Source organism: Lissotriton vulgaris, chromosome 4_1 (genome assembly GCF_964263255.1).
Source record: "Lissotriton vulgaris chromosome 4_1, aLisVul1.2, whole genome shotgun sequence".
Lineage (NCBI taxonomy): Eukaryota > Metazoa > Chordata > Amphibia > Caudata > Salamandridae > Lissotriton > Lissotriton vulgaris.
In genome coordinates this window covers 340,084,774-340,112,671 of record NC_141691.1, presented here as the reverse complement: position 1 = coordinate 340,112,671, position 27,898 = coordinate 340,084,774, and the positions used below count along the sequence as shown (strand labels likewise).

Sequence of the window (27,898 nt, the reverse complement as noted above, 5' to 3'; positions counted from 1 at the left end):
AAAATATTAAACTTACACCAAAGTGTACGTTTACTTTTGTGAATTCGGCCCTAAGTTACACATAATGTAATTAGTATAATACAAATACATTCCCAACAAGCACCTTTTCACTTATTTGTTATCTTCATTCGACTCACAGTAAGATTGAGACTGTAAGAATTTGGGTTACTGGTTGAGAGGATTTAAGCCCTACTCAAGCAGAAACCACAATCTTTGTCAAAGTGAAACCCAAGCAAACCCTAAATTAACCTGTGCTTAACTCTCTGGCGACTTGAGGCAATGTGTAAAGTATTTATGCAGCACTTCAAACAGTAATAAAGAGAAAACACAATCCAAGTAAAATCTCACAAAAATTTGGAAAAATAGAGTAAAATTCTATAAAATATTTTAGAGCAAGCTGACAAAAATCAAATCAGTAGAACCAGAGATATGCAAGCGTATAGTTTTAAGTGCAAATAGTGTCTCGAAGCATAAAGTGCCAACTGGGGTTACCTGGTTGTGCCAGACCTAGACAAGTTCAGACTGACCACAATGGATCACAATGGAGCACAGACCTGATACAGGGACCGAGTTAGGTCCGCTGTACAAAGAAAATTAAATCCTAGTTGTGGAGTATCACAAGATCCTGCATCATAGACGCATCATGCATCGGCGGGTTCAGAGGATCTGCGAGGTGGTGATGCGAAGCCCTGCGTCATCATCGAGATTGCTGTCGTCGAGGGGCTTGCAGTACGAACTCCTGTTTCAAAGATGCGTCGCACACCTGCGGTTCTGAAGAAGATGGGAGGCTGCTATGCAGAGCCCTGCATCATTGTTGAAGGGCTAGCGATGCAAAGGTCTGCTTCGAGGATAAATCGGGAAGCAGCAGTTCGAACAAGCATTAAAAATGCAATAGGTCTCACAATTGTTTCAGTTAGAGCTATTGGCATTGTAAATGACAATGTCTTTTACCCATGTGTTCACGGGAACATTTTGAGAAACTGGGTGGATACTTAGAGGTAAATTTGCCAGAGAAATTTACAAGATGCTTCCATAGAAGCTAAAGTATGAATACAAGCGTTGGTACAATCATCACAATGATGTATCCTGAACTCTGCTTTAAATAAGAACTCCGGCACAATGAATGCACTGAAATATACAGAGCCTCATCCTGATCAAAATAATAGTTGTTTATTATTAGTTATTAAAAACTATAACTGGTTATATAAAACAAGCATTTGCAATGCAATAGGTCTCGCATTAGGAAAGCTTGAGCTATTGATATTGTAAACGACCAATTTTTTATTTATGTGTTGGTTTTGAAAATAGCGAAATTGATAGCATTGTCATTTCCAATGCCAATAATTTTAACTTTCGCAAATGTGACACCTACAGCATTTGTAACGCAATATGTGTTGTATTTACATGACTTAGATGTATTGATATTACAAACAACTATGGCTTGTAATTTTTTTAATATTTAATACTTTTAAAAAAGTTATTGTAATTTATAATGCCAATAGCTTAAACTTTTGTAAATAACTTTTGTGAAGATTATGTTCATTGTATTTTATTATAACGAAAATCCAAGAACAGAAGTGAAATATCAACATCTTTTTGTGACATTTGTAATAAAGCTTGAAACATTGAGAGAACATATTTGAACCAGTTGTTGTTGAATTGTTGCACAGATTGATGCTGTGGTGGCGCTGAGTGATGTTGTGGTGGCGACGAGTGATGCTGTGGTGTTTAGTGATGCTGTGGTAGTGCATAGTGATGTTGTGGTGCCCCTGAGTGATGTTGTGGTACTCCTGAGTGATTCATGTCGTGGTGCTGAGTGATGCTGTGATGATGCGATAAATAGATAGTGAGTTTGATAGATAGATAGAGGGAGGGTGATAGATAGAGTGAGGGTGATACATGTATAGATAGTGTAAGGGCGATACATAGATAGATAGGGTGAGGGCGATACATAGAAAGAGTGAGGGCGATAGAGTGAGGCCGATAGATAGATAGAATGAGGCCGATAGATAGAGTGAGCCCTATAGATAGAGTGAGGCAGATAGATAGATAGATAGATAGATAGATAGATAGATAGATAGATAGATAGATAGATAGATAGATAGATAGATAGATAGATAGATAGATGGATAGATAGATAGTGTGAGGGCGATAAACAGATAGAGTGGTATTGTAAGGAGTGTGTGTTGCATTCAGTAGAGTATAATTATGTGTTGTGTAATTATGTGGCACTGAGTGGTATTATGAGTGTATGTTGCATTGAGTGCAGTGTAATTATGTTGCATATAACTATGTGGCGCTGAGTGGTATTTGGAGTGTATGTTGCATTGAGTGCTGTGTAATTATGTGGCATGTAATTATGTGGCACTGAGTAGGATTTGGAGTGTATGTTGCATTGAGTGCAGTGTAATTATGTGGCGTGTAATTATGTGGCACTGTGTGGTATTTGGAGTGTATGTTGCATGGAAAGCAGTGTAATTATGTGGCGTGTAATTATGTGGCACTGTGTGTATTTGGGGTGTATGTTGCATTGAGTGCAGTGTAATTATGTGGCGTGTAATTATGTGGCACTTAGTGGTATTTGGAGTGTATGTTCCATTAAGTGCAGTGTAATTATGTGGCGTGTAATTATGTGGCACTGAGTGGTATTTGGAGTGTATGTTGCATTGAGTGCTGTGTAATTATGTGGCGTGTAATTATGTGGCACTGAGTGGGATTTGGAGTGTATGTTGCATTGAGTGCAGTGTAATTATGTGGCGTGTACTTATGTGGCACTGAGTGGGATTTGGAGTGTATGTTGCATTGAGTGCAGTGTAATTTTGTGGCGTGTAATTATGTGGCACTGAGTGGTATTTGGAGTGTATGCTGCATTGAGTGCTGTGTAATTATGTGGCGTGTAATTATGTGGCACTGAGTGTGATTTGGAGTGTAGGTCGCATTGAGTGCAGTGTAATTATGTGAAGTGTAATTATGTGGCACTGAGTGTTATTTGGAGTGTATGTTGCATTGAGTGCAGTGTAATTATGTGGCGTGTAATTATGGGGCACTGAGTGGTACATGGAGTGTATGTTGCATTGAGTGCTATGTAATTATGTGGCGTGTAATTATGTGGCACTGAGTGGGATTTGGAGTGTATGTTGCATTCAGTGCAGTGTAATTATGTGGCACTAAGTGGGATTTGGTGTGTATGTTGCATTGAGTGCAGTGTAATTATGTGGCATGTAATTATGTGGCACTGAGTGGTACATGGAGTGTATGTTGCATTGAGTGCAGTGTAATTATGTGGTGTGTACTTATGTGGCACTGAGTGGGATTTGGGGTGTATGTTGCATTGAGTGCAGTGTAATTATCTGGCGTGTAATTATGTGGCACTGAGTGGTACATGGAGTGTATGTTGCATTGAGTGCTGTGTAATTATGTGGCGTGTAACTATGTGGCACTGAGTGGGTTTTGGAGTCTATGTTGCATTGAGTGCTGTGTAATTATGTGGAGTGTAATTATGTGGCACTGAGTGGTATTTGGAGTGTATGTTGCATTGAGTGCTGTGTAATTATGTGGCACTGTGTGGGATTTGGAGTGTATGTTGCATTGAGTGCAGTGTAATTATGTGGTGTGTACTTATGTGGCACTGAGTGGGATTTGGAGTGTATGTTGCATTGAGTGCAGTGTAATTATGCAGCGTGTAATTATGTGGCACTGAGTGGTACATGGAGTGTATGTTGCATGGAGTGCTGTGTAATTATGTGTCATGTAATTATGTGGCACTGAGTGGGATTTGGAGTGTATGTTGCATTGAGTGCTGTGTAATTATGTGGAGTGTAATTATGTGGCACTGAGTGGCATTTGGAGTGTATGTTGCATTGAGTGCTGTGTAATTATGTGGCGTGTAATTATGTGGCGCTGAGTGGGAATTGGAGTGTATGTTGCATTGAGTGCAGTGTAATTCTGTTGCGTGTACGTATGTGGCACTGAGTGGGATTTGGAGTGTATGTTGCATTGAGTGCAGTGTAATTATGTGGCGTGTAATTATGTGGCAATGAGTGGTACATGGAGTGTATGTTGCATTGAGTGCTGTGTAATTATATGGTGTGTAATTATGTGGCACTGAGTGGGATTTGGAGAGTAGGTTGCATTGCATGGCGAGTGACTGGTCAAGAATGGGGTAGGTGGGTCACAATAAGGAGGGTGAGCCACTAACATAACAAGTAAAGTGCGAGGTGAAAAGAGGAGCGCTGAGTGAGGGGCGAACAGGGACCGGATGAGGGGTTAGTACAAAGAGGGTGATCCACTAACAGATGAAGTACAGTAAGGGGTAAAGAGATCGACTAATTAAGGGGTTAGGACAATGACGTTGAGTCACAAACAGAAAAAAAATAATGCTGGAAGGAAATGACAGGACACAGAAAAAATTTAGCTGTGTGGGCAAATCTGCGACGTCTTGTCCCGTTGTCTAATGCCCTTGGGCCAAGTTCGAGAGACAGAGAAAATATAAAAAGTCGGGCCGTATCTGCTGTACTAGAATGAAAATGGATATTTAAGAAACACCCTCTTTATCCATGAATGCAGGCTGTAGCTGAAACCATTTAATAAAAATATCTCCCAACAGTTGAACACATTTAATAAAAATATCCCCCACTCCCACTTTACGTAGAAGGCAAACGTTATTTAGCAAAACAAAAAGATTTCACACATAGGTGGGTGGAGACTGGGCAAGAGAGCAACATAGTATGTATGGGTGTGAAGGGGGAATCGGCGCATAGGGAGAGAGAAAAAAGCATGCCGCCGCGCTGCCCGCGGCGACCCGGAAGCTCTTGGCTGGCCGGCCAATCCGCTCGCGGCCGACCGGAAGTCCCGCCTCCTGAGGTCCGTGTGAAGGCCTGCCGGCGCATGGAGCGCCCTGCCAGTCCTGGGTAGCCCGGGTCCCCAGGAGGGGGCCGGGGAGAAGGAGGAGTGTGGCGCCTGTTGCGGGGCTCCTCTGACCTGAGGGAGCCCCGATTGAGAAGAGGAGACGCGCCGTGAGGAGCCCCGCCGGAAGAGCGCAGTCGGTGAGTGGGGCCCAGGGCTGATGTGAAGTCCGTGCCTGCCTGTGTGTATGCCTGTGGGGGAGATGGGGTAGGAGAGGGGAGGGGAGGGGGGGGAGTGTGTGCGCGTGTGCGCGCGTGTGTGCGCGAGGGAATGTGTGTGCGCATGCGTGACTGTGTGTGATTGAGAGAGAATGCGAGGCAGGGGATAGTGTGCCGTGTGCCTGTATGTGTGCCGTGTGCCTGCATGTGCATGCGCGCGCCTGTGTGTGTGTGTGCGTGCGTGCATGCAGAGGGGTGGGGCCTGCCTGTGTCTGTGTGTGAGCAAGGGCTTTGCTCCGCGCAAGCGCAGCTCAGACGCGCGCTCCCGAGGTGACATCTGACATTGTCAAAGCGCGCGTCTGATAGCTGTCCACATTCCTAAATACGGGCCACAATAGGTCTGAAGCAGACACCTTCAATGCTCACGCATTGAGGGTAGGTCTGCTCGACCTAAAAACTAACCTAAACAGAGTCACGTTAGAAATAATTCCTGTGACTTGAAAGAGCACTGCTGCTGGGGTAGTAAAATATTAAAATTATCAGAGTTCAATGGGCAGCTCAAGGCTTCGGATCCTCCCTGGTAAAAAAAAATGTGCATACTGCACACAGCAAGCAAGCAAGAGCTGCAAGCAGTTCTGCCTTTTCTCTAGTGCGTTTCTGGAGCTTTGAAGGCGAGTTAAAATATATTTTACAACAAAATACATTCCCACCAAATGTTTTTTTGCTCCTGTGTTCCCTAAACAGCAATTGGCACTTTGCCCAGTTCTAAAACGATGCTAAGAGTGGATGAGAATTAACGTCCAGAGCTGCTGCCGTAGGCACGGGGGAACCAGATTCGAGTTTCGGCGTCAGCTCGACATCCTGTGATTCTAGGCATATCACCTAATCTCCCCCTACCAACCAAAATGAGCGTGTCCTTGTGTAATGAAAATGGTGCTCATGAAGAGCGCACCAATACCTTTGGTTCGAGTTGGCGCTATATAAAATTGTAAAAAAAAAATGTAGGCCACAGCAAAACTGAGTTAGGGATGTAAACATGTACTGGCGCCACCATGTGGTCAAAGTTAGCAAAAATATGTGGTTTACTTTCTGAAGAAAATAAAGTTTTTCATGCATGTCGATTTTATTTATTCAAACAAAAGCATTACAAAATAGACTTTGAGTATTCAAAATAATATTTTAAAAAACTACGTGTGCATGTAACTGTGTAATAGTCAATATGAGAAAACACACTATTCCCACATGCACTACTTGTTTACCTGGAAAGTATTCCAGTCCAAAGGTGGGGCATTGTGTCAAAGAAAGAGGAGCGTACGCCATGTCCGCGCGCAGTATCAATACATTCCTTAGCCTTTTAGTTTTCCCAGAAACTTTCTACTTTAGTTATTTTGCTAGGCAGCCAATGTCACCCTTGCAAGTGTTGTCCAGAAGTGTCTGCTGACACCCCACCCTGCTCCCCAGAACTTGTTTTGCTAGTAAACAGTGAAATACTAGAAGCAGAACTAGGGTCGGCCCTAAATCGACCTAGGGACAGCACTTTGCAGCCACAGAGTGGTACAAGCACGGGAGCCTCTCCACTGGGCAACTGCTGCCAAACTCCAGCATGGCAGCGAATTGCAGGCATCCCGAGACACTGGAATCTGTTGACAGAAGCCCCCTTCTGACTTTTCAAACAACTGTTGGCATGCAGCGGGTCCCAGTCATCGGGCAGGTAAGTGAATGGAGGTGTGCGAGGCAAAACAAAGGTGCAGCCGCTATCGGTACAGATACGGCTGGGCATGCCTACGCTGTAATTTAAAAGAAAAAAAAAAGAGATCTCCAGGAATCATACAGAAGCCATTAAAGTGAAAGGGTACTGTAGTTGATCGGTGCTGCTGTGCCAGACCTAGGAAGTGACGTTACGCTACCGGAGCAATTTAGGACGCAGAATAAAAGACTAACACTGCAGTGTACCAATGGCAAACCAGCAGACGGGAGCCACGTCATATTTTAAGTACTCCAGGTCTTGCAGGCAACGCGTGTGCGCTGGTCACCCTCGACCTAAAATACTGTCGCTGCGAAGCAAGGTTTGGTGTTGAGGATGTAGTCGCACTGCAGCAGTTCAAAAGCGGGTCTAAGAGGAGATACTGTGTGCTGCATTGATTGAACCATATCTAGGATTGCCAAGCACCTTTAGGCCCACTTCCAAGGGCCCAGGACTGAGGTGGCACTACTTGGGAGGGTAGGACTAACAGTAGCCCAGGAGTCCAGGGGCTGGGTTAACCTCATCGCTGCTGCCGACAACCAACGGCCGTCGCGTGCACTACCTTTGGAGTGCTGCGCACGTCCGTTGGCCGTCGCGACCCCGCCCGCGCAATAGAATGTTCCGCACTAGTGCAGAACGTTTAGCGCAGTTAAGGAGTTAAAATGGTAGGAGCCTTTTCTGTCCCTAAGGCTCTGGTGAGGAAGCCTGCTAACTAGCCCCTCGAGTTACTCTGGTGGTCCTGGGTTCAAGATGTAGGTTCAGCCCTTTCACTCATGCAGCAGGACAATAGAGTAGCAGTCCTTCTTGCAGAGCAGTACAGCAGTCCTTTTGAATGTACCCCGGGTCCATAGGTGTAATGATGAGTTGGGTCTGAGGGTCCATTATTTATACCTGGTGCCAGCTTTGAAGTAGGGGAAGGTTCTAAAGTTTTCCACAGCATAGGTGCATGGAATTTTCTGACTATCTGTCCTGCATGCAGCTTGTCTGAGGTCACAACAAACGACTTGTGTTGAACCCTTTCTGATTGTGTTCATGCAGAGCCTTTGTCATGTGCAAGTGTGGTAGGTGACAGCACCTCCACGTCATCAAGTCAGAGATGACCCTTCCTGCCACCACCTATTCCCCTTTGTTTCACTGTCTTTTAGCAATACACAAAGAACAACAGCCAGCTACACCTAGCCATGTGACGCAGGATACAGGCACCAAATGGTTAGGACAGGAAAATGGCAACTTTCTAAAAGTGGCATTTTCAGAATTGTGACTTAAAATGACACTTTACCAGTAAAGGAGGTTTTAAATTACAATTCTTTAGGCAAAAAAACTCGACATTCCTATTTGCTCCCAATTGAAAGTTAGCACTAATTAAATGCAACAAGGGAACCTGATGTTATCGTATGGGAGAGGTAGGCTTTCCTGTAGTAAAAACACATTTAACCCCTTCCCTGCTCATGACGAGCTCAGCTCGTCGCGAGGCACACTGGAGCTGTGCTTATGGCGAGCTGAGCTCGTCATGAATAAAGAAGAATAGCAATTTCCAGCACAGGATGGAAATTGCCTTAGCAGCCAAGGTGTTAAGAGCGTTTCTATGCCGGGACATGTAAAAGTTGAAAGTACATGTCCAACTTTTTTAGTACACTGCACCCTGCTCTTTGAGCTGTTAAAGGCCTTCTCTAGGTGTGACTTGTATGCATTAAAAGGAAGGTTTAGGCCTAGCAAAACCTTTATTTGACAGTTTAAAACTGCAAACATGGGCTGTATTGTCAGGCCTGAGGCATGTTTAGAAGGCTACTTAAGTAGGTGGCACAATGAGTGCTGAATGCCTATAGTAGCATTTAATTGACTGTCCCCGACTACATGTCGTACCACATTACTAGGGACTTACAAGTACATTAAAAATGCTAATTGAGTGTCAGCCAATGTTACCATGTTTAAAGGATAGAGCACTGATTAGCAGTGGTAAAGTATGCAGAGCATGAAGCCAGCAAAAACAAAGTCAGCAAATACAGTAGGATGGAAGGGAAAAAGTTGGGGGAAACCAACCAAGGATGTCAGGTCCACAAGTAACAAAATATCTGCTTCCAGTCAATAGCAGTCTAGAGGACCTAGCAGAAAAACCTGGTTGGTATTCTGAAATACATATCAGTAGTTATAATTAACACATATTTTCTTTAAAGTGAAGCACTACTTTTTAAGGTTCTTAATGTCCTCCTAAATTGCGTTAAGAAATCTGATGTTGTAAGCATATCTAGCAGGACTGTGTGACACCCTATTTAAAGATGACAGATGTTTTGTTATTATTCATGTTGCAAATGGTCAGATGCCTAAATCTAGATCTATTAACAAGAAACATTTCAAACATGGTTCAGTACCACATTTTATATGTTTTACCCATAAAGGCTCTCATTGCAAGTTTGCCTGATTTTTCAGTGGAGATACCGAAGGGCCAGATTTAGGATTTCCGGTCATTATGAGCAGGGTCGGACTGGCTGTAGCGGGCACCGGGCGTTTTCTCTGTGGGACTTCAGAGTGGGGGCCGGGTTTGGACCCCTGTGGGGCCTTCTTTGTTACTGTGGCCGCGTTTGCAACATAGCTGCAGTAAATCGCCCCCTTGTAACAAAAGCAGCCAAAGCTCACCACCCGTCCCCGAGATGTTTGCCAGCGCCGGTTTCGGTTCCCAGTCCCGCCGTGATTATGCGTTCTTCCCCATAATAACTGCTCACATGCGTATTTACAAGGTGCTTTTCTGAGCAATTTTTCACTGTTTCCAATAAAAATAAATGCTGACATTTTTCGTCTGCTCCGAACAAGTGGAAAATTTCAGCAGGACTGCTGATAATGGTGTTATATGGGTGGCCAAGGTGAAGGGCATGCTTATGCCTGCCCGAGGAGCATTATCTGTGCTGAGGAATGCTGGTTACCACAGCCCGTCACCTTCAGCCTCTGGCTGGCTACGGGCAGGGACTTATTAGGCCTTGAGATTTTAGACTAGATTTCTACCCAAATACATTCATAATTGTGAATTGAGTTATTGCACCGGAAGTTAACTCTTCTCATAATGAAGAATTATCGAGTGCAATTCCCTCATGGCCTCTTTCTTGGAGTTCAAAATCGTCTACTGCTGTGAACCATTTTTGGATGAGGTGGAGTCTCCCATGCTGGAACCCTGTATTAAAAGTCCTGAGTAGAGATCCTACTAATTCATGCCTTTACTACTGCATGGAGTCTGACAAAAAATGCCCTTTCTTCCCTGGGGTTATTAAAGTGGTTGAACATGTAATTCTGTTTTGTCCAGTTTATCATGGTCCAAGGTAGAAGTGGATTTTGCCACTTTGTCCTAATTTGAGTCTGAGGAATTACAGTATCACCCTTAGAATACTCAGATGTAACACAAGCCCTTCTATTGTCTTTGCAGTCTCAAGGTAATTGATGTCTAGGTCGAGGTTAAAACAGAAAAGGTGCCCCCCTAATGCTGCTGTGTACTGAAATGTTTTCACATATTTTATCTTGGTTTTGTTGTAAAATATTAAGTTAGATTTTCTTTTCTTTTATATGCCTTGGATTTTTATCTTGCTTTTATATATTTTGTATTTATCTTGCTCTTTTATGGCCTATTAGGCCGAAATAAAGATATTAACTAACTGACTGGCTGTAATTCGTAAAATCACAATGCATCTTTAGTTTAATACTATTTCAGAATATTGTAAATAAGAGGAATACTCCAGGCAGAGTTTTAAATGCATGCGAAATATTTTCTGTGCTAATTGTAAAAATGTATGACCAAGTGGGTAAGACTATGAGATTTCTTGTAATGTGCCCATATCTGCATAAAAAGCATTTTGCTCTTCAGTTTTTTTGCATGTGCTAATGAAACTAATTTACGAATATCTGCATACTATAACGAGCATAGTTACTTTATTTTTACAGATAATAATTGCAGTGAGCCAATTGATAGCTGATGTTGCATTAAGTGGTGGATCAAGGTTCCAGGAATCACTATCTATAATCAATAATTTTGCAAACAGTGACAGAGCCATGAAGGTAATTATATATCGACAATAGAACTGTTTTGTTACAATGTGAGGCATATACATTGTCGTTTAAGTACAACGTTACTTTTCTTTTTATTGGCAGAGTGGTATCAAGTTTGATTTTTATGAACTAATAATATGCCTTCTGTTCCTAAGAATCCGTATGATGAAATGCATTTTGTCTTGGACATGTTGTAATGTCCGAGTACAATATTGCTGCTAATTGATGTAATAATGTGCTTCTACGATACCTGATCAAACTCCCTATGCATTTTACTGCAGTCCAGCCTATACGAATGTGCCTGCTGACATGTCAGACATGTAACTGTACCCCCATGCCCCTAATTTTTCATCACACTTTGACTGAATACTCTGTACCAAGGTAAATCTTCCTCCTACAGTCTAACAGAATATATATAGTGGTCCAGCTAATTGATAAACATTGAAGCCAGTATAGCATTGTACCATGACTCCATGCATATGGGTGGCTGTATAAAATACAGTCAATGCGGAAAAAAAACCTTCCCACTTAAGCTACATTCCTCCAAGTAGTGGCGCTACAAAAGCCCCCGCAGCCCCTGCAGTGTGGAGGAGCCCCCTTGGGCACTGTGCACGGGCGGCAGGCTTGCATAGGTCTGGAGCGTGGGCGGCCACTCACCATGTAGCTAGCAGAGGGCTCCCTCAAGTTTTGTTGCACCATTGATTCCAACTCCGGTTTCTGACCCTCATAAGGACACAAGGTGGATCATCCAAATTGCCCTTGTAGAGTGGCGAAATTTGGTGGCATAAGATGTGTATCCTGAGGGCACAGAGCCCTCAGTCAATGCTCAAGAGTACCAACTGATCTCACCTTAATCTTCATGTGAGATAAACATTTCTTCTTAGTAAACACCTAGATCTTGTTCGGCAAAATGCAGATCTTAACTATGCCTTATGAATGTTTTGCACATGAAAGACCTTATACATTTCATGAGTCATTAGCATTAATCTAACACGTTCTATCTTCTACGTACTGCCTAGGTCACGCACCCCACCATACTTTTTTATTGATAGTCCTATTATAACCACTACTGGCGTAAACAGAATACCTTCACTTAACAACTCACATTTGCCATTTCACTTGCCTTGGTCTTTTGCTCTATTTTCATACAAATACGCTCATCACCAGTGGCAACTGGATTGTACAGAGGGTGGTGGGGGGCACAAAATAAATAAGTTAATTAATTAATTTACCTCCGCAGCGTGACATCCTCCTACCTCTTGTGTCTTCCAGGGAGCTCCCAATGCAGTAAACTGCACTACCCAATCCTGCTTCTGCTTTCAAAGCACGAAAGCAGCACCAGGATTTGATAGAGCAGGCTCTCCCAGCGCTCCTAAGAGCACTGGAGGCCTGTGCTTTCTTAACCCAGCAATCTAAGACAGCTAGGTTAGGAAACATTAAAATGCGCATGTCTGGCTGGCAGTCCCAAGATGGCGTGCCAAACAGACATACACATTTTAAAGGGCACAGGCCCCATCCTGACACTTAGTTAGTATTGGGACGCGTAGCAGAGAAAGAAAATGGTAAAAAATAAACTGTATTACCATTTTATGTTTCAGCTCTGGGGCTTGTGGGGTGTATATTACATTGTAAGATTTGACTGTTTTATTTAATGGTGCTTAGTGGTTTTATAACTCGCATTTAATGGCAACGGAATTTTCCCTGTGAAATATTTTCCATATGTTACAGAGATTTCTTCAGTGCCATAATATGCAACATTCACAATCATAAGCAAAGTACATTAAATTCAGATTAACATGCATGGTCTGGCTGCACTCAGCAAAGCTGCATTCCACGCACTCAGTCATGAGGTATGCACATACCATTTTTAGCTAAAAGAAAACACCAAAATTCAATGGTTGTAGTTATTGCTCTTGATGGGCACGACGAAGATACATGGATCAGCCTCTCAGAAATGGTGGCCTTGATGTCCGACCACAGTCTGAAACTGAATGCAGACAAGTCAGAGATTCTATTCTTGGGAGGAGAACATTCAGTCTGGAACGCAACCTGATGGCCCTTATCACTGGGTAACGCAACCGCACCCAAACAGGTTGCCAAAAATCTATGCATTCTTGTTGACAATGCACTAACCATGCAGGACCACGTCCGTTCACTCCGTGGGAAAACCTTTGCAACACTAACATTGCTAAAAACACTCTTTCAATGGATCCCTCTAGAGTGTAGGAAAACCATCATCCAAGCCCTGCTCATAAGCAAACTGGACTTCAGGAATGCACTCTTTGTGGGCATGGCCGACCACCTCTTCACTCAAGTGCAGATGGTCCAGAATGCGGCTGACAAACTGGTGTGCAACAAGATCAAGTACAGCTCCGCTTCAGAAGGTCTGAGGATGTTCCATCGACTCCCAGTGGGACAAAGGGCCACATTTAAACTGCTAGGCCATGCGTAAAAAGTCTTACACCATCTTGGACCCAGAATTCTCCAAGATAGAGTCAAATTCAACGCACCCACACGGAACTTGAGGTCATGCCACCAGGCATGGGCAAAAACTAAACGTATCAAGAAGACCAGGGCAGGGGGTTGCTACTTATCACATCTAGCAGCGACTCACTGAAATGAACTACCTTTAGAACTTCGACTTACCGACAACTACCTAGCATTCATGAAAAAATTAAAAACGCATCTGTTTCCTAAGATCTGACTGGTAACCTGGAGACCCTCTGTCAGAACCCCACCCTCACTTAGGATGTGTTCTCCTTAGCGCCGTGATATCCATACGGATGAAAGTTGCGCTATATAAATAAATTTCAGGTAACTATAACTCATGCCCGCCATGCACAGTGTTGTTGTCATGATGTCAGTTCAGTTGTCATCAGTAATGCCACGGAACATGTCATGAGTGTTGTAATATGTGAGGTCATAAGCAGTGCATAGCAAGGGTGTGAGTTCTAGTTACTTAAAATAACTATAACTGATGAATTTCAGTTTTTTATTTAGTTCAAAATGTTAAGTTTAAACCAATATTTTCACTTAGCTATAACTTCATTTTAACCTTTGTTTTTTTCAGTCGATTTCTGATTTTTTTAATGCAAGGCAAACCAGCAATACCATAGCTAACTATAATGTCACTTTAACTTGTTTTTCTTCTTTGAATTTCTAGGTCTTTTTTTTATGTAAAGTGATATTTTATCACCATATGTAAGGCCAACTTCCTGCAGCCAGCTGACCTCCCCCCACCTATGGTCAAAGACGTGCGCAGCCTAGAATTGTCCGTAGGGCCCTGCATCCAATGCTGTGGTCAACCAACCCCCAAACTGCACAAAATGCTCAAGCCCAGTCTCTTTTAAAAAAAAAAATCGGATCCCTCAAGACTCTTGCCTAAGGCGGCACAGCAGTACAACCCACAACGCAGGCTCCCGCAGAACACTCACAGGATCACGAAAACTCAGAAAATGTATATCTTTTTTTAATTTGGTCCCAGGAGGTGTCCCTTTGGGACCCCCCCACAAATTCCACAAGTTCCAGGAGGTCAGGCTACCTCTACCCCACCAACTTATAACTTATAGTTTTGAATTTTTGGGGCATTAGGACCGAATAACCCTGTCCTGAAAAGGCGGCCGCAACATTTCTCTTTATGTTGTGGCCAGCCAATCAGAGAGCAAACTCCCACGGGAATTCGCAGGAGCCTTTATTTTCCATGGAATCAATGGAAGCAATGTGGCTGGCGTGGAAAAACAACCTTGGCCAATCAGATCACTCTTATTATTTGAATTTGCGTGACCACAGGACTCTCCGAGCCGCCTTGAACCCAACCATCCAGCTAAACAAAATGAAATAATCACTGAACAGATATACACCAAATCACAAAGAGCATGCTTCCAGGACCAAGATCTACCTTTCGGCCAAATTTGGTGTAATTCACTTCAGCGATATCACTGTTCAATTTACCTATGGAAAATGCATGTGGTAATTGTGTTTAGGGGCCCGCCTTTTTTCTTGGTTCCTACTTGATGGATCACCCTGATACTTTCCAGGAAGGAGCTGAGGTGGATGAACTTTTATTTTTGGAATGCTTTGTGAAAATTTGTCAAACAGTGCCAAAGGTATTTTGCAAACCAAAAAATGTTCCTCCTGTGGTACTTAGATCCTAGCAATAACGGCACTATGGCTAATTTGTAAATATATAACTAAAACGAGAAAAAGTCTTCCTGTCGACCTAACACATTAATAATAATAATAATAATAATAATACTGATTCTTGTAGAACGCGAACAGCTACCTCTCAAGGAGGTGTCCCGGCGCTAAAGAGAACTTCAACAGCAAGGCAGGTTGCAAGGTGAATTGCTCAGGCTTTCTGCAGAAAGAGCCACGTCTTTAGAAGCTTCTTAAAACTAGTTTCTGTCGTAGCAGATTGGATGGCAAAGGGAAGGGTGTTCCAGAGTTTCGCTGTGGCAACAGTGAAAGACCTCCTTCCAAGTCTAGCTTTCCTAACTCGTGGGACAGCTAATTGGAGCAGGGAGTTAGATCGCAGGTGTCTCTCTTGATGGTAACAGGGAAGTCTGAGTTTTAAATAGTTGGGCAGGTCCCTTTTTGTGCTCTGAACGCCAGGGTAAGAGCTTTGAATTTTATTCTGCTCGCCACTGGGAGCCAGTGCAGCTCGTGAAGATGCGGAGAGATATGATGTCTAAACGGAATGTGCTTTATCAGTCTCGCAGCCGCATTCTGCACGATCTGCAGGCGTTGCACCAGATATTTTGGCAGGCCAAGGTAAAGACCGTTTGAGTCGTCCAGTCTGCATGTGACTGTCGCATGGACGACCATTTTCGACACTCAACTGGTAAAAAGGAGAGACATTTTCGGAAGTTTCTGAGTTTATGGAGGCATCTCGTAGTGACCTGTTGTATGTGAGAGGAGAAGGAGAGATTCTCGTCCCATCTTACGCCCAGATTTTTTGCACTGGTTCCGGGGGTTGGTGCTGGGCCCATTTCGGGAGGCCACCAAAGAACGGGGGAGGGGTGAGTACTTTTTCCAAAGAATATTACCTCCGTTTTGCTTGCATTCAGTTTTAATTTGTTAGTATTCATCCAGCTGGCTACATCTCGAAGGCAGCCCCTTATTTTACTAAAAGCAGCCTCCAACACCTCCGCATAGGGGAAGACTAATTGCGTATCATCTGCATATGAAATCGCCTTGACCCCCCATTTGGCAATCAAGGTGAAGAGTGGGGCTAAATAAACATTAAAAAGTAGCGGGCTTAGTGCCGACCCTTGAGGGACACCACACCAAAGCCGTTTTGGCTTAGAGGAGAAGGCACCCAGTGCCACTTTCTGAGAGCGGTTTGTGAGATAAGAGTGCATCCAGCTCAGTGCCTTATCTTCCAGACCTATGTCCTTCTTCCTAAGCAGCAGTCTGCCGTGATCCACTGTATCAAATGCGGCAGATAGATCCAGGAGCACCAGCATAGCTGATGCTCCTGAATCTAGGGACCACCTGATCGACTCAGCAACCTCGATAAGGGCCGTCTCAGTGCTGAAGCCGGCCCTGAAACCTGACTGGGTTTCATGTAGTGTTCCTTTTTTTTCGATAAAGCTGTTGAGTTGGTGCTGAATCATTCTGTCCACGGTCTTTCTCATTGCCCCAGCAGCAGTCCTTCTTTACTTCAAGGAGCTCTGGAGCATTGAGCTTCTTAAGGTATAAAGGTTAACACATGGTCTGGTTCAAAGGTCCAGCTTTTCTCCAGAGTCAATGGCAACTGTGACAGGTAAACCAGCCAGACATGTTTTGTGAAGCACATAAACGATTGAAAAAAGCAACCAAATTAGTCAGTACGTTTGAGAAGGAAGTAGCCCAATGAAAAATGTTGTTTAGAAGTGGGTAAGGCTTTTTGTGTTTTGAGAGAACTTAAGTTATTTACTGACAGTTTGACAATATTGTCAAGGAAGATACTGTTTGACCTTGGGTATGCAGAGTGGCAGATGGAGGAGGACACCAGCTTAACACCTGGATTGTGAGCATGCAAATGGAAAGATAGTGATCGCCACTTTTACGAAAATGTATAAATACATGAATAGTATAATATATGTTGAATGTGATACATTATATCCTTCGCATTTCAATCTTCAAGTAGGTCAGCAAGAGGCAATAGCAGAAATAGTAGTCTGTGGTTAGACTTAGAGTGCAGATGCAGAGTTAGATGTCAAGCCAGATTGACATACAGATATCTACTGAAACCAAAGAAGCATTCAAGGTATCCCAGACATGACAAAAGGAACAGTCCAATGTCATGTTCTATTTCATTGTAACAAGAATGTAGGTTAATGCTACGTTTTGCACTTTGATGAAGGAAATAAAAGACTTGCTTAACAGCTGTATTTATGGACTGGATAAAATCTATATTTGTGAGTATTGGTGAAAGAGTGTGTACAGATAATCAAAGCGCAGCGATGGAAGGCGTGTTAGGATGAGCTACCAAATGTTGATCAATGGCAAATGAACTATTCCAGAGTCAACCAAGACTCTAAAGCAGGGGTCTCCAAACCGGTCCTGGAGGGCCGGATCCATGCCAGATTTTTTGGATATCCCAATTGAGATACATGTAGTAATTTTAAAAATCTGGCATGGATCCGGCCCTCCAGGACCTGTTTGGAGACCCCTGTTCTAAAGTAATGTGTACGTTTTTGATTTAGGTAGACTTCAGGAATTTGTGGAACCTTGTCATATTTTAAGACATGCATTTGCTCTAGATGTTTCCCACTATCGGGTTTCTAGTAGGTAACAGCTTTTTTCTTCTTTGTTTACTTTAGGTAACTGCATTTCCCTCGGAGGTCAAAGACCTGACTAAGAGGATCCGCACAGTCATTATGGCTACAGCTCAAATGAAAGAACATGAGAAGGATCCGGAGATGCTGATTGATCTTCAGTACAGCCTGGCAAAGTCCTATGCCACCACGCCAGAGCTTAGAAAAACCTGGCTCGACAGCATGGCAAAGATCCACGTCAAAAATGGGGATTTTTCAGAGGTGACCACCAATCTTGAAATCAGAGAGAATCCCCCAAAGTATAGCAGGATATGTCCTTTTACTTAACTGTTATCTATTTTCTCCTTCCAGGCTGCAATGTGCTACATCCATGTATCAGCCCTTGTTGCTGAATTCCTTTACAGAAAAAGTAAGTTTCAAGATGTTCCTAGTAACATACGGTGAGAAAATACTTTTTATTTATTTCAGCAGCCACGTTACACCATTAATCAACTAACCTTCTTCCTCTCACCTCCATGGAACATGGGTGTGTTTCTCCCTCTTTAAAAGCACTTACGACTGCCTTTCACAAGTGTAAATTAGTGTGGAACTGCAGCGTGGAAAAATAACTTGGATCTAAGGGGCAGATGTATCATCCGTTTTTTTTGTCGCAAACGCTGCGATTCGGAAAATAGCAGCGTTTGCGACAAAAAAAACGGGATTTGGAATGTATCAAGCAAAAAGCCTCGCAATATTAAGGAATCGCAAATTTAGCGATTCCTTAATATTGCGAGGCTTTTAAGAAATAGCAAAAAGCAATTTGTGATTTGAAATGTATTAAGCACTTTAGGGTTGCGATTTTTGACTAAGAATTCGCAAATTACCATCAACTTGTAGTTGGTGGTAATTGGCGAATTCTTTTCAAAAAGCACTTTTTTAAAATTCTAAAGGTGCCATATGACCCTCATACATGCCCTTAGGGCATGTATGTGCGCCATATGCGTACACATATCAATTTCAGAGGTGCAGCAGGGTGTCCTTAAGACACCCTTGCACCCTTGAAATTATTCTCAATTTGCGATTAGCTAATTGCTAATCGCAAATTGAGAATAACTTCCCATTCCTTCCTATGGGCCTCCTGGCCCATAGAAATGAATAAGAAATTATTCCTTAATTGCGATTAGCAATTTGCTAATCGCAATTAAGGAAATTTAAGGAATCGCTAATAAATAGCGAAATTCTACATACATACCATTTTGCACTTCTCAAATAGCGATTCCTTAACAATCGCTATTTGAGAAGTGCAAAATGGTATCTTGATACATCTGCCCCTTAATCATGAATACTCAGTAAACTTACAAATACCACCAAACTCTATTCTGAGAAACAATGATGGTATTTATGTTATTTGCTGTGTCTGTGCGCCTGAATGGAACATAAGTGCTCAAATCCTCTGTGAACATTACCCCGTGCTTTCGCCCTATCGACTATCACAGTAATATTAGGTGGATGTGAGCCGAACCTGCACAAGTGCTAAAATCAGACTGTGGAGATTCCTGAACACATATTGACTTGAGTTGAGTGGAGATGGAAATATTGGCCTGAAGGCTTATGATCGGTTTGTACATGAGGGGTTTAGAGGTGGCCAGAGAGATTCTGATTACTTCACCAGAACTTCGAGTATTGCATCCGAAATTTAGTTGCAACTTCCTATCTAGGAGATAGCATTCTCTATCTAACTTCCACATGTTCTTTGCTCACGAAGTCGTGTCTGTTTCACACACCAACATTAAGTAAAATCCATCTTTATTGTGCTATATCTTACTCACATTGCTCTTTTTTCAATTGATTAGATCAAGCATTCTCTCCTGTTTCCCTGTTTGAGATCGGATTCTGGTTTTGAACATGACTATACTTGCTAGAGGGCACCAACCTGAACTTTGTTTACCAGATATGTCGGGAATGTAAAGCAGTTTTCAGTTTGACAGGTCTTCATGCTCATTAATTATATGACCCAACGAGAAAAGCTTGTTTTCACCATTGCTGTTTCCGATGCTACATTACACATCATCCTCGGCATTTTCCTTGTTGCACGCAAATGACAGGTATATGGTTGCCACAACCCTAAGGCATCAAGTGTCACCTGGTGATTTGGTACATGATAATAGCTAGTTGCGCTCCTAAAACGCCATTCATTCATTTGTAGGGTGAAAGAAAGGCCACAGCACACCCTGAAATCCAAGGCATAATGGCAGCAATATTGTCATCCCACCCGAAAGCCCTACCCTTCTTGTTCTTGCTTATGCTTGTCAATAAAGTTTCCCCTTTGGGTGAACTTATAAGCTAACCACAGTTTAGACCATGCACATACACAACCAATTCAGTACCATAAATTAGGAGCAGCAAATGATATACATGATACAGTCATGCAAAAAATGTACATTTTATTTTGGTATATTAAAAACAATGTTAAAAACAATCATAATAAATCAACAATAATCCACAATGATACACAATAAATAAATCACAAATAATGGGACAATACACAAGGAAAATGATTCCAATTAAAAAACGAGGGAAATACACTAGTCCGAACACATTACTGAATCACACTCCAAATTGTACGTTTAGTTTCTTAATTGGAGGAGTTTCTTTGTTCAATAACTTAGCGTATCTCCGCCCAACATTGCTTATGCTTGGCCATAGTAAAGATCTCCACATAATATATCGGCGTTGAGTGTATTTGCCCAACGATTAACAGTTACTTTCATGTGAAGAAACTGTGTTTCTTCGCCTCTGGTTGCACCAGTGGAAGGTCTGGTTGGCTGTCCTTTCAGGTAAGAGGATTCTGTGTTACATGAGGACTTTAGCACTCCTAGGCCAATATACCAAATAGGAGAGGACTTGGTTTCATTCCTGCACTGTGAACATCTTTGTTTGCTATAATAAGGCACACTGTCCTGGTGTGCACGCGTCGCCTACACTGTGCAGCGGCGCAGAGTGGGACACTGTGCCCTATCATAATGTAGTCCCAGGAAGTGAACGTTTCTTCTGCCTTCCATGGTTATTAATATCAGGAATGCATCAACACCTTTCCCTTAGGAGAGCATGGTTTAAACTGTAAACATGTTAAGCTGTTATGTATTCACGGCAGGCAGCTAACGAATGGGAATTGACAAAAATTAATGTGGGAGATGGCCATGGAGATTGTGACAGTAAGTTTGACCTCCCCAGAAACCTTCAAGTGAAAAATACATCAATTAGCAGTGGCATTGGCTTGGGGTGTTAATGATCGTCTCCCGCCACGCATGAGAAACTGTTTTCTCAAGCATGATGCCATCATTGATGTTTCTGCAGGATCTAGGTTTTACTGATATAGAACCTTATACAGCTGTCACTCATACAGTGTATCACTGCAGTAACGCATGCTCAAAGAGCGGTAGCTGCAATTTTGTGATCCAGTGGCGGCTGGCACAGATTGGGGGAGGGGCAACGGGGAAGGGGTAGTAAAAAAATGAAAAATACATGTACCTCCTTGCCGCTGTGTCTCTTCTCGTTGTCCCCCCTCATCTTTGCTCTGCTCTGGCCGGAAGCAGAAAGCACCCAGGCTCCCCTGAGCCAATCACAGCGCTGCAGCGCAGAGTTGGGATTGGTCTGAACGCTGTGGTTGGCGCTCAGGCAGGGACTGGGAGCTCAGGCATGTTCTCCACCCAGGCTGTAGTGCAGCCTGCGTGGAGAACATGCAAAGTGCGCTTAACTGTTTGGCTGGCCTGAGACGGCGGACCAAACTGTCATGTGCACTGATAACAGTGCATACCACTCCCCGTGGGGGCCTGTTATCTCCCTGGCCCCTAATACTCCAGACACCAAAAACATCGATACTATACCACAGTTTATTATCATTTTAGTTTTCTTTTCTTTAGCTGCTGGAAGTGGGAGGGTGACGCGGAGGAGCCATTACTGGCTTGATCTCAATTACATAAAAGCATAATTTGAACTTCACCCACACAATTGTAAGTGGTAAAGACAAAGGATGGATTTAGCTGACCATAGAATGTATGTAAAAGTAAAAATTATTGATTAATAGGGATTAACTGATTGCTGTGTGAGGTTGCTTTTCAATGATATATTTTGAAATCTGGCAGCACATAGAAAAGGGCTTCCCAGCTGCCTCAATCCAGCATTAGTTCCTAAAATTCTACCTGCCACCGGCCACTTTTTTAATTTCACATATTTCATTGAAAATATATCTCAGAGAGAAGCAGGCTCCTAAAAAATATCAGTGTAATGGAAAGTGACACATAATAATAGTTTCATTCACCTTCTCTGCTCTCATTGCAACTTTGAACTGTACATTTTTATGTAACTACTGTTAAACCTGGCATCTTTGGGGTGATATTTCCCTTAACATTTTGCCTTCGAACCTACTGTTTTTGCTGACTTTGTCTTTGCTGGCTTTAGGACTTTAGCAATTGCAGTGTGTGTGTGTGTGTGTGTGTGTGTGTGTGTGTGTGTGTGTATGTGTGTGTGTGTCAGTCAGTGTCAGTGTCACTGCCTAAGTTACCCCTAAGGTAGGTTCTGGACAGCCAATAAGGCTGGGTGCATTGTATTTAAAAGTTGGACATGTACTTTTAATCCTCACATGTCCTGGTGGTGAAAAACTTTTACATTTGTTTTTCACTACTGCAAGGCGAACCTCTCCCATAGGATAACATTAGAATTACCTTATTACATTTTATAAGTGCAATTTCCAAATGGGAACAGCTAACCACTTCATGTTTTGTGTCTCTGCAATTGCAATTTAAAATCCTAACTTATGGTGAAGCTGGATTTTAAATTGCAATTCTAAAACTGCCACTTTTGGAAAGTTGGCATTTTCTTCCCATAGCCATTTGATGCCTACAGCCTTGCGTCACATAACTGGGTGTGAGTGATAGTTGAGCATTTGTGTATTCCTCCTAGACAGCCACACACAACAGGAGCTTAAGTGTGACTGAGTCAGCCCTCACTGACAGAATGGGAGAGAGGAGCTGGGCCCAGCCTCACTTACACCTGAATAGGTTGTGTCCTGTCTCTACACAAAAGGCTGTATACCCCCTGTAGTTAGTCTGGAGCCAGGGCAGGGAAGGCAGAGCATCTGTGTGCTTCAAAGGCATGCCCCTAGAAGCTTCTACCCACTTCAAAGGTGTAACTGTGTATAACAGGTAGACCGCAGACACCACAACTTCATTGCACTTCTGGACTTGTGGATAAACTGCCAGGGTAAGAACTCCTGTACTGCTGAAGTACTGTCACTCAGCTAGACTCCTGCTTTGCTGTGCTGATCTGCTCCCTGCTGCCATTTTCTCTGGGTGAGAAGGACTGGACCAGCATCTCTTGACCCCAGAGAGATTCCAAAGGCTGGTTGGCTGGCCTCTTGAGCTGAAGCCTCAGAGACATAACAGGCTTCCAACAACCATGCACCTGAACTCTGTCATCTGTGAGTATACTCTTCCAAGTGGTGCTACCCCAGTCCTGGACCCCTGGAAGTAGGCCTAAGGTGCTTGCCAATATAACCAATGCATTTTTCTGCTGAACGGCACATCCCAGAGCAGGACTGATGCATCTCCTCGGTTGGGCGGCACATCCCTGAGCAGGACAGAGGCATTGCCACTACTGTGTGAACTACACCTGTCGCAAAGACTCGCGTCACCCCCCAGAGTCCTCAGAACCCGCGCATCGCCCCGATGGTGTGGAACATCCACAGCCCATATCTTCATAACTCTCATTGACAGCAGTCTGGATGATGACGACAGACTCCACATCACAGCCTCGCAGCTCCTTACAACCAACATCACTAGTTGCACACTGCATCGCAATGCCTTACTTTGCATTGCATGCCCTGTCAACAGGATCTCCAACAATGTTGCAACAGGACCTTTCACTGAAATCTTGTCCCATCTCGGAACCAACGCATCACTTTGGCTGTGCAGCGCTTCTTTAACACAGATCCACGCAATGCTCAGCAACCAGGATTTAGGGTGCTTTGTTGAACAGGTCTAACTGGGTTCCTGTAGCCCATGCTGCATCGCTGTCAGCCTGAACGTGTGACTCTGTCATGTTCAGGGGCAACCTTATATCCCCCTTTTTAGCGCTTTCTGCTTTTTTAAGCTATTTTCACTAAAAACAGAAACATTCAATATCTCCGGTTCTATTAATTGTGTTTTTGTCATTGTGGTTTTGTTTTATTTGTTAAATTAAGCTCCATTTAACTAACCTGGTGTGGGAATCTTTTTCTGTCATATTTACCAGGGGGTTCAGCACAGGTTAATTTGGGGTTTGCTTGTGGCTTACCCTGACTAGGACTTTGGTTGCAGCTTGACCAGGTCTCACACCCTAGTTAACCAGTAACCCAGTTTCTAGCAGTTATATTGAAACAAGTATAATTAGTGATGTTATAATGATATACAAATTACCAATAAGTATTGTTTTCCTCCTTAGAGTTGTTTCCCAGTGGATGTTCTGCTTTTAAGAAAATTACCCCAAACATAGATGAGGAAGCTGCTATGAAAGAGGACACTGGAATGATGGATGTCTACTATAGTGAGGTGGGTTTTTTGAGGGTTTAACTTTCCAGTTTATCCATAAATAAAAAGTTATTTATTGCATAGATACACACTCCCATTAACACCCACACACAAAATCTTGCAATCCGTGAAGGTCATAAGTCTGATTTGTTTCAGCTTATACAGATGCATGTATGGGGTAATGGAATATCATATTGAAGAATATTATTTTGCCTTAAAGTGTAAAAAAAAAAGAGAGCATACATTTTAGAAATATGGTAGGCAGCTGAAATGAAAGATATAAAGAGACAGGGCCCGATTCACAGAATGAACTTACTACTTTTGGCATTCACAGAATGCACTTACTACTTTTGGTATTCACAGAATGAACTTACTCATTTCGGTATTCACAGAAGTTAGGACTACTAACTTTAGGACTCCTAAATGCCTTCTGTGAATACCGAAAGTCTTAAAATTAGGATTTTTCTCAATTTAGTTGTAGTAAAGTTAGGACTACTAACTTTAGGACGCCTAAATGCCTTCTGTGAATACCGAAAGTCTTAAAATTAGGATTTTTCTCAATTTAGTTGTAGTAAAGTTAGGACTACTAACTTTAGGACGCCTAAATGCCTTCTGTGAATACCGAAAGTCTTAAAATTAGGATTTTTCTCAATTTAGTTGTAGTAAAGTTAGGTCTACTAACTTTAGGACGCCTAAATGCCTTCTGTGAATACCGAAAGTCTTAAAATTAGGATTTTTCTCAATTTAGTAGTAGTAAAGTTAGGACTACTAACTTTAGGACGCCTAAATGCCTTCTGTGAATACTGAAAGTCTTAAAATTACGTTTTTTTCTCAATTTAGTAGTAGTAAAGTTAGGAGTCCTAACTTTACTACTACTAAATTGAGAAAAATCCTAATTTTAAGACTTTCGGTATTCACAGAAGGCATTTAGGAGTCCTAAAGTTAGGAGTCCTAACTTTACTACTACTAAATTGAGAAAAATCCTAATTTTAAGACTTTCGGTATTCACAGAAGGCATTTAGGAGTCCTAAAGTTAGTAGTCCTAACTTCTGTGAATACCGAAATGAGTAAGTTCATTCTGTGAATACCAAACGTAGTAAGTGCATTCTGTGAATGCCAAAAGTAGTAAGTCCATTCTGTGAATCGGGCCCGAAGTCATCAGTAGTATCTCAAAAAATGCCAAAACTGATACACCACATTTAGAATTTGTTTATGTATTAAATGGATGACAGTTACATTTAAACACATTCATGTTGTAAAATATCTCAAATAGTTTGAGAGTGTTAATTGCTTTTCATTCCAATTAAGCATGTATGCACATTCTGGTCATTTTGTCAAATATGGATTTCTGGAGTAGTCTTGGTGGCAAGGGAAAGCTATTGGTATTCTAAGCTTCTTATTGCTACTGTGTTCATAATGTTACATCTTTACTTTCAACCTAGTGTCAGACTTAAACTAATTATGTGGGCATTATTTGTAACTGTCATTGGATATGACTATTCATGAAAGTACCTAGGACATCATATGCACCTTCAGCAGCATTGCATTTAGCTATCCAAATGTAGGTAGGCATAGATATTAACTGGTTAAATGCTAATATGTGTTTTCGTTTTCTTGCGCTTGTGTTAATAACAATGCTTTGTTTAACCCTTCCCATGATCGTGACGGAATGGCCTCGGGTGGGCTGTGCTGGTGACGGAACGGTTCCCTCACGGCCCTCTCGCCGCGCCTGCGCGGCACGAATTCCACGGCTGCGCTAACGTTCTCTAGCGCGGGCGGGGCCGTGATGGAACCGTTCCGTCACAAGCACAGCTCACCCACGTGCCGTGACGGAGCGGTTCCGTCACGAGCACGGGACCTCCGCGCGGCCTCCCCACCCCCTTAGCACTGCGGCGAAATAGCCACCGCAGTGAAGGGGTTAAAAAAGGGGCAGACCGGTCTCATGCAAAGGTTGCTTGCCTTTGTAATTTACAACTCCTGCTTCACGCTAAAATGTTGTACTGAAAGGAACATGCTTGGACTATGATACTTTTAAATACTACTTCAATAAAATATATTTGACTTACTTCAAAACATTTTTTCTTAGTCGTAGTCATTAGGATCTTATACTTTATACAGAGGGTAATTATCTTTTTTGGCCTTAGATTATTGCTTCTAAGAGAGTCATTGGAATAAAAAATAAGCAAGTTCCAAAACTGCTGGGAGTGTACAGAAATTTCCAATCTTTCCATCCAAAAACTGGTAGCTATTTGGGTTTATTGATCCATTACTGCTTGGTATCAAGGTCACCGACCAAAGGTCTTCGAAAGAGAGAGCAGAGTGTAAAGTAATCTGCAAGAAACTGCAATTCTACTCAAATGTTTGTCTCATATATATTTCTCATGGCTGCACGGCCAGGTTTAGGCTATTCAGTGACCAGAATCCGGTATGAACTTTAGGAGAGACCAGATACACCTACAGGGGTTAGGCCATAGCGTTGTGGGGTAAGCAGCCATCTTTAAACCTATTGCAAACAGCAGCAGTGTAATTCCATGCATACAATGCAGACCTCACTCTAGGCAATGTCCGTGGGTCAGAGCAGTGTCCCTTCCCTTGGCACTGTGTAGGAGGAAGAGCCCATGTTTGTTCTAGCATGCTCATACTAATCTTTCTGAAAGCCACTGCTGACCTTCTCTGTCCATTCGTCTGCCTTCAAGAGAGATAAACATCACACCAGAAATTCCCTTTCCTCTAATCCAGATTTCAACACTTGCTCTGAAGCTCTTTGTCATCTCATGCCTGTCAAATCTTTCTTTCACAACTTTCCCTGAAAACACTGGCAGTGACTCATTCTGTTTCTACCACAACATAGCGGTCATCTCTGCAGACTCTAATGTTGTCAGTTTACAGTTTCAAACACTTTATTTGGGTTAAAGACCTTAAAGGCAAATAAATCGACATTCAATTTTAAATCATTGTACAATTTAAAATACAACAACAATTATGTTGAATCGCATATTAAAAAATGTATACACAGATGGTACAAAAATTGTAATGCGCTTGATATAGTGTTATGTTATGTTATGCGATTTATAGAGAGCATGGCTGTCCCAGCAAAGGGATGTCCCAGTGCTAAAGAGCAGGGAGAGAGAAGTATGAGATAATTAAGCTACTGAAATAGCCATGTCTTTACAGCCTTTCAAACACTAACAGCCTTATTCATGAACGGGCCGTTTTGCGAGCCCCTAATAGCGATTCATAGCGAATCGCTATTAAGGACTCGCAAAACGTTATTCATGTAGGAATTGCTAAATAAATAGCGATTCCTACACATTCCTTATTTGCGAGTAGCAAATTGCTAATCGCAAATAAGGAATAACTCCCCATTCATTCCTATGGGCCAAAAGGCCCATAGAAATGAATGGGGAGTATTCCTTATTTGCGATTAGAAATTTGCTACTCGCAAATAAGATAGCGATTTAAAGGGTGCCAGGGGTGTCCAAAGGACACCCTGTAGCACCCCTTAAATGCAAATTGAAACAGGTGTTGCGCACACACATGTCCAAAGGACATGTGTTTGTGCAACATGCAACTTAGAAAAATGCTTTTAAAAGCTTTTTTCTAAGTTTTTGCTATTTACCGAGAGGTCTGACCTCTCGGTAAAAAGCGGCCCAAAATTGCATTTTCGCAATTTTCAAATGCTTCATGAATTGCATTTAAGGAATCTCAAATAGAGATTCCTTAAATGTAATTCCTCGCAATTTAGCGATTTAGCAA

General features: G+C 42.5%; 1 protein-coding gene across 5 annotated transcripts in view; it reads left to right on the top strand.

Moving 5' to 3' along the window:
* DOCK11 (dedicator of cytokinesis 11) overlaps positions 1-27,898 on the top strand; it is a 1,133,414-nt gene that overhangs the window by 932,449 nt on the left and 173,067 nt on the right. For all 5 annotated transcript variants that reach the window (XM_086918718.1, XM_086918717.1, XM_086918722.1 and 2 more), the window contains 4 exons: positions 10,732-10,845; positions 17,643-17,858; positions 17,949-18,006; positions 24,057-24,163. In XM_086918718.1, coding sequence (XP_086774844.1) covers positions 10,732-10,845; positions 17,643-17,858; positions 17,949-18,006; positions 24,057-24,163 — 495 coding nt within the window. The remainder of the gene's footprint in view (positions 1-10,731; positions 10,846-17,642; positions 17,859-17,948; positions 18,007-24,056; positions 24,164-27,898) is intronic.